The sequence below is a fragment of the Apostichopus japonicus genome, chromosome 11 (genome assembly GCF_037975245.1).
Source record: "Apostichopus japonicus isolate 1M-3 chromosome 11, ASM3797524v1, whole genome shotgun sequence".
Taxonomy (NCBI): Eukaryota; Metazoa; Echinodermata; class Holothuroidea; order Aspidochirotida; family Stichopodidae; genus Apostichopus; species Apostichopus japonicus.
In genome coordinates this window covers 23,831,634-23,846,820 of record NC_092571.1, presented here as the reverse complement: position 1 = coordinate 23,846,820, position 15,187 = coordinate 23,831,634, and the positions used below count along the sequence as shown (strand labels likewise).

Genomic DNA, 15,187 nt, shown 5'->3' with positions numbered 1-15,187 from the left:
CAATTATAAAAGAGAACCAAAGAAACAAACAGAACCCTCCCTTCCTCTCCCTTCCCTCACCCCTCCCTCCCCAGTTATAATAAGTGCAAACATAAATTGAGTAGAATTATGTGTTTAAACGTTGGTCGATACGATCGTCTGTTTGCTTTCTGGTCACTTCGCCCAACAACCATTTCGCCCAACTGCCATTTCGCCCAACTAGCATGGTCATTTCGCCCAACCTTGTTGGTCATTCCGACCAACCATTTCACCAGTTAGGTGTTAATCTTGTTGTACAGTGTTAATCTAATTTGATACAAACAAATGGGAATCGGTCTCCATAAAAACTTATCAAACCTTACCCCTAAAACACATCCATCCTACCGACTGTAACCAAGACTTAGTAAGGTTGGTCGAAATGGCAGTTGGGCAAAATGGTTGTTGGGCGAAGTGACCAGCTTCCGTCTGTTTGAATTGGCTTCACAGTAATCGCTAAATCGATGAACGAAAGTATTCAAGTATGACCAATATTCCAGTTTTAATAAAACGAAGATAACAGGAAATGACAAGTATAGTGTCTCTAAACTGAGTAAAAACCTTTCCCAAAATAGAAATCAGGGGCAACACTATGATATCCACTGCCCCTGCTTTACCCCCACCCGCTAAAAAGTAATACGATTTTCAACGCGATTGCAAAAATTGATTGCATTCGTTTATCTAACGATACTTGTTTTGGGGGCCACCACTTCCGCGAAATCCTAGATCCGCGGAGGTAGCTTCTCGGCCTTTTGGCTAAGATCATTTGTAGTATCTGTTAGTCAGTCTGTTGATCGCTTCTCGGCCTTTGGCTAAGATCATGTGTGGTATTTGTTCCCTTTCGAGGGGAATGGTGATACACACCCGACGATGATCACACAGTCACAGTCTCGATGCAAGGGGACTGGGGTTGAGAGCGGATCAGCCGTTCGGTAGTTTGGTTTTCGAGCCCAGGTTCTTTCCTGGATGACTTTTCTTAAAAAGTATCCCTTAAATTTAGGTGGGATAATAAATTTACGAGAAATCAACGTCAACTTTTCCACTGACACTTTTCTAATAAGCATAACACTGCCCCCGCCCCCGCCCCTATCCCCAGGTTCGTATTCCGTGACCTCTATCGAACGCTACCTGGAGATACATCCCGTAATTTCACAAGCTGGATTCTTGGGACTTTTTGCCGTGATTCCATTTCTTTATGCATGTAGTGTTATACAACAATAAATAGAGGGATAAGTTGAAACAGCATAGCAAACTAGGGAATTTTATTACCACACCTTTCTTTATTTTGGATGGGATGGAATGTTACAGATATTTAAGTGCATTTGTCACAACATGTGAGGAGTCGGTGTTTTGGTAACTAATATTCAATAATATGGAATTTCTTTTGTATTAATCTCGTAATTTCTTGATGTCTTACATCTTACGTCATCGGTCTTTTTGTGAGAAAACTGTTTGCCTAGAACTTCATGGATATTTTTCTTTAAAAAAAAATGTGTAAAAGTAAGTAGGCCTGACGTTTCGATCCTAGCAGGATCTTCTTCAGAGGCTGAATGACAAGGTAATAACAGTAACAGAAGGACAAATACAAGCACAGAATACAGACAGGTTAATGAGCAGGGTTAACACAAAAGAGATAGATGTAAGATGATTAGTAGACAAAGGATGGAGAGAAGAAAGAAACCAACAGAGGGAAGAGGAGAGGTAGGATATAAAGTGTAGAGGGACATGGACAGGAAAGTGTGGAGAATAAAGGGGGAAGAGTGCTAGGAGAACAGGTGTTACAGAGGGGCAAACAAGGGGAGATGGAGGGGGGGGCGGAGCAGAAGAAAGGTTAGTCATGAAAGAAACCAACAGAGGGAAGAGGAGAGGTAGGAAATAAACTGCAGAGGGACAAAGGCAGGAAAGTGTGGAGAATAAAGGGGGAAGAGTGCTAGGAGAACAGGTGGGGCAAACAAGGGGAGATGGAGGGGGGGGGGAGCAGAAGAAAGGTTAGTCATGTCCTTCCTGAATGTTGAGATCATGAGGTTGAATTGTGTGGTGGCGTTGCGTCCACAGTCTCTCTCTGCTGAGTCGTACTAGGTCAGGACGGCTAAAGAATGCAGAGCAGGTATCGCGATTGAAAACCGCCAATATTTGTCCGTTGGAAACCATCCATTGTTATCGGTTTTTCGTTACGTAAGTTCGGAGGCGTAATCAAAATTAAATTCCTGAGTTAAAGTACTCTGCATGCTAGGTAAGGTGTCTGTAGAGGGATTAGCATACATCTTACTTCTATGATACCGTTAAGAGGACGTCTCATAACTCGTGAATTGGGGAGGTTGCTTGGCAACCCCATTTCAACTGGAATAGAATATGTTCAACCGACCGTGGCTAAGAATGAAGTTATGTAAACAAGCTTTCCATAACAAGACCAAAGTCAATTAGTTTATTCTTTGATGAAAGTTTATTCACTGAGACACGGTAGTAAAAACCCTTGACACTTATAGTTGAAGGATCCAGGTACTAACACCAAAAAAAGAAGATGGAAGAAAATACTTCCTTTTGGAATTCTTTCAAATATTTACGACGATACATTTTATTGATTTTGTTCCTACCATCTTGTAAGTAAATACATCTCTTTGATTTACACTGTCTTTATAACAAATGTAAGTTATCAACTTTTAATTCCGAGTTTGATAGATGAATCTCTCTTTGATGGGAGAGTTCCTGCCGGGAGATCATTTTATTATTGATCAATAGTGTAATATCACTTCAACTTCTGGGAGGGAGGGGTTGGTCAGGAAGCTAAAGACCCTGATTCAGGGGTCAAACCGGAAGAGGCACAAGAACACAAAGCGAGGGCCCGGGAAAATAGGAGATACAGGAATAATGTATTCTCAGTTTCATAATATTTATACTTCAAGGAAAATAAAGAGTGCAAAATATGGACCCGGTGGCAAAATTGTCCCGGGGACCGACCCTGGCTTTTGACGCATTTTAACCCCCAGAGTATATAAAATATGGTAGCATCCCTGATTCTTGGTAAATGCGGTCACCCGAAATCATTTGCTGACGCCTGAAGCTTATCTGAAACATAAACGCAAAACAAAAGGCAAACGCAACTATATGCCCTTTGTATAGATCGCCATATATGGTTGTATACTTGATACTTGAATATGTCATAATCCAAGAACAAATAAGAATACAGAGTAGCTTCAAGTTTTTTTTGCAAGATATTCATCTTTAAACAAGTTATACAAAATTTCTTGAAATGGTCCTTTAAGGCTAAATTTCATGATGACATCGTCTCCTCAGTGCAAACCTAAACGGTACTGTTAATTAGCAGTTTTTATTAATTGTATAGCAACAGCAAACAAACATGATTTCTCTTTTAAACTTCATATAAACAACAGAGAATCCAGGGAGCTTGAAATACGTTGGAAACTGTTATGTTACTCGAGGCCACGAAAGTTTGTTTTTTTCTATTGAGTTTTCGCCTTACATCAGAACATCTGTCACTGAAATTAAAAGCCACTTATATATATATATATATATATATATATATATATATATATATATATGTGTGTGTATATATATATATATATATATATATATATATATATAAATTATGAAATCATTCTTTAAAGATCATCGATATCCCCCAACCCTCCCTCTTTCTTTGTTATTATTATTATTATTTTCAAAAAAATTGAAAATTTTTAGAAAAAAATTACATGACAATATTCTGAAAACCTTCCAAATATTTTTTTTTACTGTTTAAACAAAAAAAATTCAAAAGACGTTCCTACAGTTTTGCACAAACATAAAATGCTTTTATTGTAACACTATACCGTGACGCGTTTATTAGCTAGTCACATGTCATTGGCAAAATTCGGAACCTAAGTTTAGATCAATTTGATCTCGCCGTCGACTATAATTTAAAACCTTTTATACAAATTTAACACACTTTTCCACTGATCTAATTAAGCTAAAACAAAGGAACAAAGGAATTTCTGATACTGAGATTCTAAAATGTATTCTTTCTTTTTGTAGTTGTACTTACCCAGCCAGCAGAGCACTGGAGGAACCTGGGGAAAATTGCACTGAATAACGCCTTGAATAATAATTTGAACGAAAACAAAGCGAAAAATGTAATTTTATTTTTGGGTGACGGTCTCGATATCCATACATCCACTGCCAGTAGAATATACAAAGGACAACTTGTTGGGAAAACTGGCGAAGAAGGCTGTCTGATGTGGGAGACATTCCCGCACGTCGCCCTCTCAAAGGTTTGTTAAAGAATTTTTAAACACAGTATATATAGAAGACCAGTGGCGTGCACTGAGGATTTCAAGGGGTAAATGAGGGGGGGGGGGGGGGTAAATGAGGTGTCCAGGGCGGCAAAGTCTAATTCCGACTGATTTTGGTAACGGTTGAACCGATATTGAAGGGGTCAGAGGCGAATAAAGAATTTGTTAAAGGAATGGTGTGGTCTTGGGGTAGTTAAAGCCGACTTCCATGTAGGGTTTTGCAGGTAGTCAGCTACCACAGAAAAATATCATGCATTCTGAAGAATATTTAGACTATAAATTAGGACTGTAATTAGGTACAAATGCAATATTGTGATAATTAATACTCTAAAAACAAACAAAAAATCACCCGATTAAACAATTCCCCGATCGACGAGGGTAGGGCATGCCTCCTGCCCCGCCCCTTTGCACACGCCACTGTAGGAGACACACACTCAATCACCAGTATTGGTATATGAGATGGTGATAATTGTGGTGTATAAGGAACAGATTGTCCAAACAGCTAAGAAAAAACATTATTCCATACGGGAAATATTACAGATTTAATGTTCTTTAAAACAAAATTTAACATCATAATCACTTATAATATTCTCTCCATCCATTGCAAAGATACCTAATAATTAGATATATGTTAATTATCATATGATCATACTATCTATATTAATCATATTCAACACAAAGAGTGCATAACTTATGATAATCAAAACAACAGGTGTTAATCCTATTATTCATGGTACTCACACTGGTACTTAAATTTATGCATATTCATGTTAATATGTTAACCATAATGTGCATATATAGCCAGCTAATCGCAATAAATACAACAAATATAATATTTTTACCACCATGGTGGTAATCCCCCCGACATAAATCTATATTTTGTAGATGCTACTGTGGACCATATGGGACATAAAAAATGTCATTATGTTTATCTCCGAATTGCTACCTTGCTTTTCGGCCTTTTGGCTAAGATCATGTGTAGTATCTGTTCCCTTTCGAGGGGAATGGTGATATACACCCGACGATGATCACACAGTCGCAGTCCCGATGCAAGGGGACTGGCGTTGAGAGCGGATCAGTCGTTCGGTTGTTTGGTTTTTCGTGCCCAGGTTCTTTCCTGGGTGACTTTTCTTAAAAAGTACCTTGTCTAAAATGTATAAATTTGTGTTGCATCGATATGTTGGCATGTGATATCATAACCTACGATTTTCTGTTGACATTTGAAGGAAAAATCAAACGAGGAGAAGAAATATTCTGTTTAACACTTTTTTAAGTGGGGTGCAGGTGGGGGTGGGGTGGGTTGGGGTGGGTGCGAATCTCTCTGTCATAGTTCCTATACGTGTAGGTATTTATACAATCACATGCAAAATGAACATATCAAAATAATAATGAAACAATACTATGAATTATACAATTAATAATTATACTAATGTTTACTAATCAATTGAATCATTGTAGTCCTGCTAATCAGTTCTATACAAAAAAAAATGAATTACAATATTCGAAGCAAAGACAGTATTCGTACTAATCAAAATAACCATGTTGATCACGTCAATTAAATAAATAAAAACATAAAAAAATTGCCTTTCATAAGTTGTTTTTGGAGTATAAGCCATATCGAAAAATGTGTTCCAATCTCACATGAAGATTAAAATAAATGTACAATGATCAAGACTGATTCGTGCCATTTATGAGAGAAATTTACATTTATTTTGTTTTCGTTTTCTTTATAAGACCTATAACACGAACTCTCAAGTTGCCGACTCTGCCGGTACAGCGACAGCATTTCTTTCCGGAGTTAAAACTAAACTTGGCGTTCTCGGATACGATGACAATATCATACCATCTGACTGCTCTTCCGAAGCAACAGCGGAGAAACTCTCCACTATTTTGGATGACGCAATCACAGCGGGTAAGTTTTATTATAAGGAGGGCGGCATTTGAGTAAAACTAAGTAGTTGGGATGGTAAAGGTATACTAACTTATCAAAAGTGCACATGAAACGAGATGAGAATAAATAAAGACAAAGTGATGTGAGGAAAACTTAGTTAACAGAAATGCAAAACAAACATCCGTAGAACACCTAATCTTAACCTTTTTATAAGACAGATTTGAAGACGTACCTTTTTAGCTGTTTTTAAACTGTCATTATACTTCTTAACCTGGTTTAACTGTTTATGCTCCTTTTTACTTATTTTTTATTGTACAGCGCTTCATGATTTCTGGGAGGTGCTATATAAGTATTACGTATTATTATTAAAATGGTCTGCTGCCACTTCTTAACAGTTTGTCTATCTGTCTGTCTATCTATCTGTCTGTATGTCTGTTGTATTATGGCACTGGAGCATGAGACCAGTGATGAGCCTATCCCACTCCCTGACCCCAGAATAAACAAATGAATCTCTCTGTTATATACAGTAGCTGCCAGTTTTCATAGCCATATTTCACATCTCACCACTTGTCATCGTCAACTTACGTATGTAAGGTTATTTGTTATTAGAGTTATTAAGGTTATCTGGGGTTATTGGTTAGTTACGTCACTCCTCTCTTAACTGTTTCCATACGACAAATGAAGTTTAATTTACCCAAATTGGTAACGTTTTCAGAATTCCCCCTCTATTGACCTACTTCCAGGTGACCCCTACTTCCTCTTCCTTAGTACTCCTTTCATGTAGTCAATAGCACCGTTTCAAATTGAAAGAACATGTTCCCGTTCATAGCGAAAGAAATAACCAGCTATTAGAAGATATCAAACGTCGTTCTACTTGTATTAGCTATGTTTAACCAAAGCTCTACCCTTCCTGGCAAGAACACAGACGCTAGTTTCACGTAACATATTCAAATTGGTAATCGCTTCTCGGCCTTTTGGCTAAGATCATGTGTAATATCTGTTCCCTTTCGAGGGGAATGGTGATGCACACCTGACGATGATCACACAGTCACAGTCCCGATGCAAGGGGATTGGGGCTGAGAGCGGATCAGTCGTTTGGTAGTTTGGTTTTCGTGCCCAGGTTCTTTCCTGGGCAACTTTTCCTTAAAAAAGTATCTTCAAATTGATAATCGTTCACATTATTCACATACAATGGCACAGACGGAGCAAGGCTTTGACTGACGATTTGGTACACTAAACAACTAATGCACCTTTCTTAATTTATGATCACTTTTAATATTAATTAACTACAAATCACCAAGGAGAGAACATATATGAAAATGAAAAAAAGCATTTATCCGTTATTTGGGTTACCATGATAGGCAAATCAACCGGTATTGTGACTACGACAAGGTTAACTCACGCTACTCCGGCAGCAGGCTATGCTCATTCCGCTAGCAGAAATTGGGAAAGTGACGTAAATCTTCCCGACGAGGCCAAAGAAAACGGCTGCATTGACATCGCTGCTCAACTGATCGACTTCGATTTGGGATTAAAGGTACTTTCTTACCCTCTCCATTCTACATAGCACTGTTAACAACCTAGCTTACAAAATTTGGTATCATTTTAGCATTGCGCCCTCATTCACCTACTTCAGGTAAACGATCCAGGATTAAAGGTATCAGCAATATGCCATGTTACATCAATCGAATGCAATAACTTACTATATGTATTTCTAGTAATGCTTAAGTGTGCGCACTTATATACGTGCGCGCTTACGCGCTTACGTGTGCGCTAATTCTTACGTGTGCGCGCCTTACAACAATTACACTTCTTTTACTCTTCAGTGTTTTTTTCTTACTTATTATTTCTTTGGTTACTTTGTTATTGACCATCAGGTGGCGATGGGTGGAGGAAGAAGAAACTTCATTCCAGTGACGTCAGCCGACCCAGAATACCCGGATGCAACCGGTTCTAGACAAGATGGTAGAAACTTGACGGATGAATGGCTAGAGGCTAGAATCTCCGCTGATCTAAACGCAGAGTATGTCTGGAAACTTGATGACTTCAATGCTATTGACCCGGAAGTGACGGATGCTCTACTAGGTCAGTTAGGGTCATTCGCAGCTGGGGTCAAGTTTAAATTCGTATCGATATTGTATTGAATCCTTTCGCTTTGTGGGTATCGTACCAATCCTTTAAAGGGAAATAAAAAACTGGTCAATGAAAAATAATGACATCGAAATCGTAACAGGAACAATGAATTTAGACATAACAACTCAAATTATTCCAACATGAAATAATAGAGGAATCTACGGAGTTGCGTATATATCTCATCGCAAAAAGCATTCACTGAACAAATGATTATGAATGGCCTACAAAATTGCCACAACCATAATTCATACACTCCTTTTACACCTTGAGCTTTGACCTCAGTCGCCATGGTAATTATGTACTTTGATAATACTTAACTTGTGCAGGTTGCAACTTTATCCAATGTTTGACTTTGTATTCAGAGCAAAAAGTCACTGTTTTGCTTCATTCGACCTTTGACATCTGACCTTCATTCCGAAGGTTTTCAAGACCTTCCTATCCAATTAGGAGGTTATTGGTCGACTGGTTAAGGAGACCTTTACATTTATAATCACATTATTACATTTGACCTTTGACATCAGTTACCATGATACGTATATAATAGTTTGTATGGTACTTGGAATACCCATTACAGCTGTGAAGTCGTAATTAAATGTTACCCCTTGCCGTTATAGGCCCAAGATCACATTTTCTTCACTCGACATCATTATTTAACATTTCGTTGACTTCAGTTACCATGGTAAGAACATATTGTGATACTATTCTTTGATTAATTTGACCTATTGACCTTTCGTTCGGAGTGTTTTCTCATCACAAGTTCCCATCTCGGGCACCTTCCTTCGAAGTTTGAAGACAATCAGGGGTGCTTTGACATAAATTTCGACTGAAGGTATATATTTGACCTTTCACCGCGTGACCTTGGACCTCAGTTAGCATGCCCACCACATACTGTAGTTTGATAGCACAGGATTATAACAAAAAATTAATTTCAAATATGGCTTACGTAATTTATGGGTACCCGTTAACTATGATTATGGTTATGGTGATGTTTTTTCTGATGAAGAAAAGAAATGCTTCAATATGATTTATTATATTAAAATGTCATGCTAATATTAGCTGATTTTTTCGACAGGATTATTTGATAGAAGTCACATGCAGTACGAGAAGAACAGGGCTAGTGACGGGGCAGGGGAGCCCTCTATCGCCGAGATGACAGAGAAAGCGATCCAGATACTCAGTAAAGATGACGATGGTTTCTTTCTCTTGGTAGAATGTAAGTAGTTACCACCAGTAACATGGTGGAAGGCGGGGGGTGGGGAGAGGGGGGGGGGGGCGAGCGATTCAGATACTCAGTAAAGACCAAGATGTTTTTTTTTCTCTCTCGGTAGAATGTAAGTGCTTACCATCAGTTACATGGCGGAAGGGTGAGGGGGAGGGTGGGGGGGGGGTGAAAAGAAAGCGATTCAGTAAACAAACAAGCTGAATGTCGCGTCATCATATACCAGTCACATCACGGTCCAATCTGAATCTGACGTCACAAGACGCGAACACACATTACCTGTGGTCTATTAGGTTACCCAAAACTGTTTATTATTTATTCATACCATGAAATTCCCATACGATCGTTCTAATTTCCTTTTCTAGCTGGTCGTATCGACCATGGTCATCACAACGGTATTGCACACAGCGCCCTCACAGAGACATTGGCTTTTGATGAGGCCGTGAAAAGAGCCTTGGAACTTGTCGATACAGATGACACGTTGGTTATCGTCACCGCTGATCATGGTCACGTGATGTCTATGGCCGGATACCCCTCAAGAGGAAACCCAATCCTTGGTAGGCTCACGATGTATATATGAACATTTTCCTTTATTATACCTATGAATTTCTAACACATTTAGCTGTTTCATCCAAACAGTACCAACAAGGACACATAAATATGAATGTATGTGTATTCTATATGATTCAAGGGAACGTGTATGGTCCCCTACCCGCAAAAATCATTTTCATCATCTGAAATTATGTACTTTCCCATCTATCTAACTTGCCAAAATAGATATCGTTTTAGCACATCGCCCCGCTGATCAACCTCCGGTTCATCAGCCACTTGCTCTATATTCCCAGATACTTGAGGAACCTTCTCATCCTATTTCTTTCGATCAACAAAATAACGCGGGCAGAAGCAAGACAAAAATATTCGCCATAGAAGAAAAAAAACCTCTAGTTGAAATACGGCAATAATAGCGTCATTCTGTCCAGTATCCATTTACTGTCGCTACATGATGACTTCACACGATGACTACTCAAATAAATTCATAACATTTTACCACTACACACCCCTACAACCCCGCTCAGGAACAACGCCCACTCTTTTTCTTCCTTTCCTACTTTTCTTGATAAATTCAGGCCTGGTTGATGGAATCAAAGGATCGGATGATCTTCCGTATACGACTCTTGGTTACATGAATGGCTATGGATTTAGAAGAGTGAACCAATCCTTCCATGAAACCGGGAAAAGATCAAACTTAACCGATGTAGATACTGGTAAGCATTAGCCACCGGCGGAGAGACGGATAGCCCCTCCCCCCCCCGCATCAAATATCTGTCACCCCAACAAAATTGTCAGCAAAAATGTTAGAAAATTTGTCATGCCTAACCCTTGAAAAGCTATGGGCCACTTTAAAAACAGTAGTCTATAATTACGGCGGCCCTACTGGTAAGCCAACTTTTCAATCTAACTCGTGTATTTGATTTGATATAGATTCGAGTCGCCCTGTTTCTTGACACGGTGTCGACATCATACATTTCATATGTTGAGGTCTGTTGAGCATTCAGAATTAGTCAATAGCAATACATAGGTCAAACGTAAGTCAGACTTGAGATATAGTTACCTAAAGTACATAAGTCAGATATAAGACTGATCAGTGGCGTAGGAAGGTACTTTTGAGTGGGGGGGGGGGGGGGGCTGAAGACTGATGGCAGGCCTGGGGAGGGGTCTAAGGGAGGGGGTGTCCCCCTCCCCTTTGGATTTTCTTGCATTTCCAGGTGGCCTCAGATGAAATTTGGTGCAGTATAGCCCACTTCAACACCCACTCCATTTTGTAAACTTAATTTTGTATTTTCACCTGGCCTTAGATGCAATTTGGTGCTCCAAATGAGATTTTTGTTCTCATTTGGATATGAAAAAGGGGTTTTCTGACTTGCGAAGCGGGGGGGGGGGGCGGAATGATACTTCCGCCCCTCCACATTTTTCACTGGGGGGGGGGGCTGGCGCCCCCGCCCCCCCGGTTCCTACGCCCTTGAGACTGATACACGTTTGAAGTCAGTGGTAAACAACTCGACATATATCAGCTCGCCTGAGTCACAGCCTCCTCATGTGTGTAGAAGATTTTTTCACTATCGAGTCGAAAATATTTCTTGTAAAAAGTTTGAAACATTCCAGGTCGTTCTTAAAAAGTTTCGCAAAACACATCAGCAATCTGTAGTTTGTTTGTCAACATTGGGACAGTTTCGATTTTTATTGAAGTTGTCAAGAAAGTCTTTGTCACTACTAGATACTAGCAACTGAAGAACGTAAAACATGACTGGGAAATTATAGAGAATGGAAAAGAACAAAGAAATTAACGACTAGAACGGGATGCGCTGGCCCTGTAACCAAGATGTTACTGGTTCGAATCCTGTTCTAGTCGTAAATTTTCTTTGGTCCTGTTAGGGATAACGACACATCATCGTATCATAGGCCGTATAGATCAAGACAATATGAAATTATTTGTCTTTTCTTTTCTTGTCTTGTCTTGTTTCTCTATCTCTTCAGAGGATCCATCTTTTGCCCAGGACGCCCTCGTACCTTTAAACAGTGAAACTCACGGAGGACAAGATGTAGCGATTTATGCTCTTGGACCCATGGCTCACCTCTTTCACGGTGTTCAAGAACAAAGTTATATAGCACATGCGATGAAGTATGCGTCATGTGTAGGCGAAAATAAAGACCATTGTATTTATGGTACAAACAGAGGGGGGAACATAAAAGTTATATCATATCTCGCTTTAGCTTTGATTATACTCAAGAGGATTTTCATTCAGTAAGCATCGCAACTCTTGGAAGGCCATATCAGTTATATTGCACCTTTTCATCCTCGTTATTTGCTTATATTATTACTGTTTGCTTGAAACTATAACATTGCGAATCTATATCTTTGTAATCTCAGTATCATCAAAAGATTATCATTATATATAAAGACATAAATAACTGAATTTATATTTTTCATGTTCTCTTAAACACCTTGGTTTTTTGCTATTTTTTTTTGCTGTTATTTTCACAATCCATCTTCGTCCGTTCCTCAACCGCACCTCTTCCTTTCCGTCCACTAACTCTCCCCTCCCCCTCCCCACAAACATACACACCACGCCCTTTGATTATAGGAAACTGGAATTCTACTCCTTTTTCGAGTTCGAAGCAAGATTCAAGCTTGTGTTTAAAACTTCCAATGAAATGTCATCTTTCTGCAACATTTAACTATAGATGAACTTGATGAACCATCAACATGAGCGAATTTTGCTAATTTTGCTAATTGCTCTCCAGATTTCCCTTTGCCCCCCCCCGTTGCCCTCTCATCAATCAGATCTGCTACTTATCCAAAAGATATAGAATGACTAGGCTAATCGTTTGTGTTTGAAACAGCTTCCAATGCAATGCATTAATGTGCAGCATTGTCAACTGATAGCACAATTTTGCGTCTAAATCACTTTCCTTGTATAGAAAGATTCCCAAAGGGGAGAGGACACACGCTTAGACCCCTGCCACATATCAATGTTATATCCCACACACCCCAAAAAGATGCCTTGCCCCTAGTCCCCCCCCCCCCCCATATTGCCTTGGCTGGTGCCGCCGCTGATGTTGAATACCGGTATGCATCTGAATCCGATCCAATGATGAATTGCGTCTTGTCATGCTGGTTCAACTATCTAAATAAACACTTAATATACTATCAGTTTAGGCTGTATTTTAGACACAGAACCCAAACATTATCATCGCTTGAGATAGAGTTAACTGTCATGAACAAGTCCCCCAAACAGCTAAGTAAACCATTTTGATATCACAGATTTCATGTTTCTCAACAGGCATGTCGGAAGACTTGATCAAGTCTAAATATGACATCATCGGTGCTTCAATTTGTATTAAGTTATTCGAATATTTATTTTTTTATAATGGAGAAGGGTTTTGCAAATGATGAATCTAAAAAGCTGTAGGTTACATGACCAGATGATGACGTTGGTTTCAGGGTCAAAAACAGTTAATATTCCACATTGAAAATATGAAAAGAAAAACAAAGAGCTTGTAACCAGGTGTCAGATCATATATAGAGTGGAATGACTATGACAAATTTACAACGAGGGTATCTCTCACACGGAACAAGATATTTCTTAGCTGTTTCAGGGAGTTGTTCCACACAAAGGTTTCTGTCATACTGAAGATGACGGTGGGGGTTGTGTCTCTATTACGTTAACATCTCAGAAGCAGCTTAAAGGTATGTTGTATGGACCACAACTATAGCACGCTATAATGGTAAAGTTTCTTGAGATTACATAATCGACCTGCCGTCTTCGTAAAATGACCTCTTTCTATCAATTAGTCTGCAACGCCTGCCACATATTTGTTCTTGTATGAGGGTCTTTGTGTGAACGCTGTATGATTAACTACACTGTAAACATGAACACATTTCCACACAGTGTTTACACAAAGAGCCTATAATGGTGTTAAGAAGCTATGCAGGCTAATTGTTGAGCCTGAGGTCGAGTTACGACCGTGGCAGGTCGAGTTACGTAATCACAAAACTTTCCTAGCTATAGCGTGCTATAATTGGAGCCAATAAAGCATATCTTTAAAACCCAATATGAAAGCATAAGACTTTTATGGAGTCCATTAAACTGTTTACGATATAATATACGTTGTTTCCATTGATGATGTTGTATGCCATCCTGTAGTTCATATATGAAGTTAATTGAACCTGCTTTGATTGAGTTATTAGAATTGATTCAACAGAGAATCAATAATAACATTAAAAGGCCTGCAGGAGCATTTCATCGATTTAACATATTTTAAAATTGATTACATTGAAACCAGGTACGACTATTTGAACCATTTAATATGTAGCACTTATTTTGTTTTTCGTTTTTCATTTTTGGTTTTCATTGGACTGTAACAAATCGGGACAAACTTTCTGGATTAAAATCACCTTCAATAACTTTAGATGTTAGTGTACAGTGTACTGTTGCACGTGTTTGTCGCCTTATAGTTTATATGACTCGTAATAAGCAAATTGCTAAATACAAATATGAGCGTAACAAATATTATTCTATTGTAATATCAAGAGCTAAATATGGAAACGTTACTAAATCTGTTATTAATTGTTCAGATAAAATGTTAACACTTAGCACGAAAATGACAAATTCATTGAATCTAATATGTGAGGAATTTTAACATTTTTTGGCTGCAAAAAAAATATTAGTTATCAAATGTCGTTAACATTTTGCAGCAAACTCATAAATTACAGCAAAGTTGTTTCCATAGGTAAACCGTACCATAGAAAACTAACATTGATTAAACTAGTTATGCTTGTTGAAAAGTACCTTCTTTTACCGACATACTATACTGACAAGAATCTCATACTACACTTATCAAACCTATTCAAATAATGAGTAGATCAACTCTCCAAATGAGCTCTCCAATGAGCTGTATACAGCTCATTGAGAAGTCGTGGGAAGTACAATTTCTATGGGTATACCACACTTTGTACTTCCCACGACTTCTCATTATACATATCATTTACAAATGTCAATACAGCCTTCAAGAGGCTCTCTGATCTTTTGACCTATTCCCACGCACCCCTGTATTATGACGTCATTTATAGCCCTTCCA

General features: G+C 38.7%; 1 protein-coding gene and 1 pseudogene across 1 annotated transcript; both read left to right on the top strand.

Annotated features, from left to right (window-relative positions):
- Window positions 1-2,459: 2,459 nt before the first annotated feature.
- Window positions 2,460-12,521, top strand: LOC139976087 (alkaline phosphatase-like). The gene is made up of 9 exons (XM_071984523.1): window positions 2,460-2,615; window positions 4,048-4,283; window positions 6,039-6,216; window positions 7,557-7,732; window positions 8,073-8,280; window positions 9,401-9,541; window positions 9,913-10,104; window positions 10,675-10,812; window positions 12,083-12,521. Exons 1-9 carry the CDS (start codon window positions 2,537-2,539, stop codon window positions 12,352-12,354), a joined length of 1,620 nt encoding a protein of 539 aa, XP_071840624.1. The 5' UTR covers window positions 2,460-2,536; the 3' UTR covers window positions 12,355-12,521.
- Window positions 7,154-7,230, top strand: LOC139976575 (U2 spliceosomal RNA; annotated as a pseudogene).
- Window positions 12,522-15,187: the final 2,666 nt, after the last annotated feature.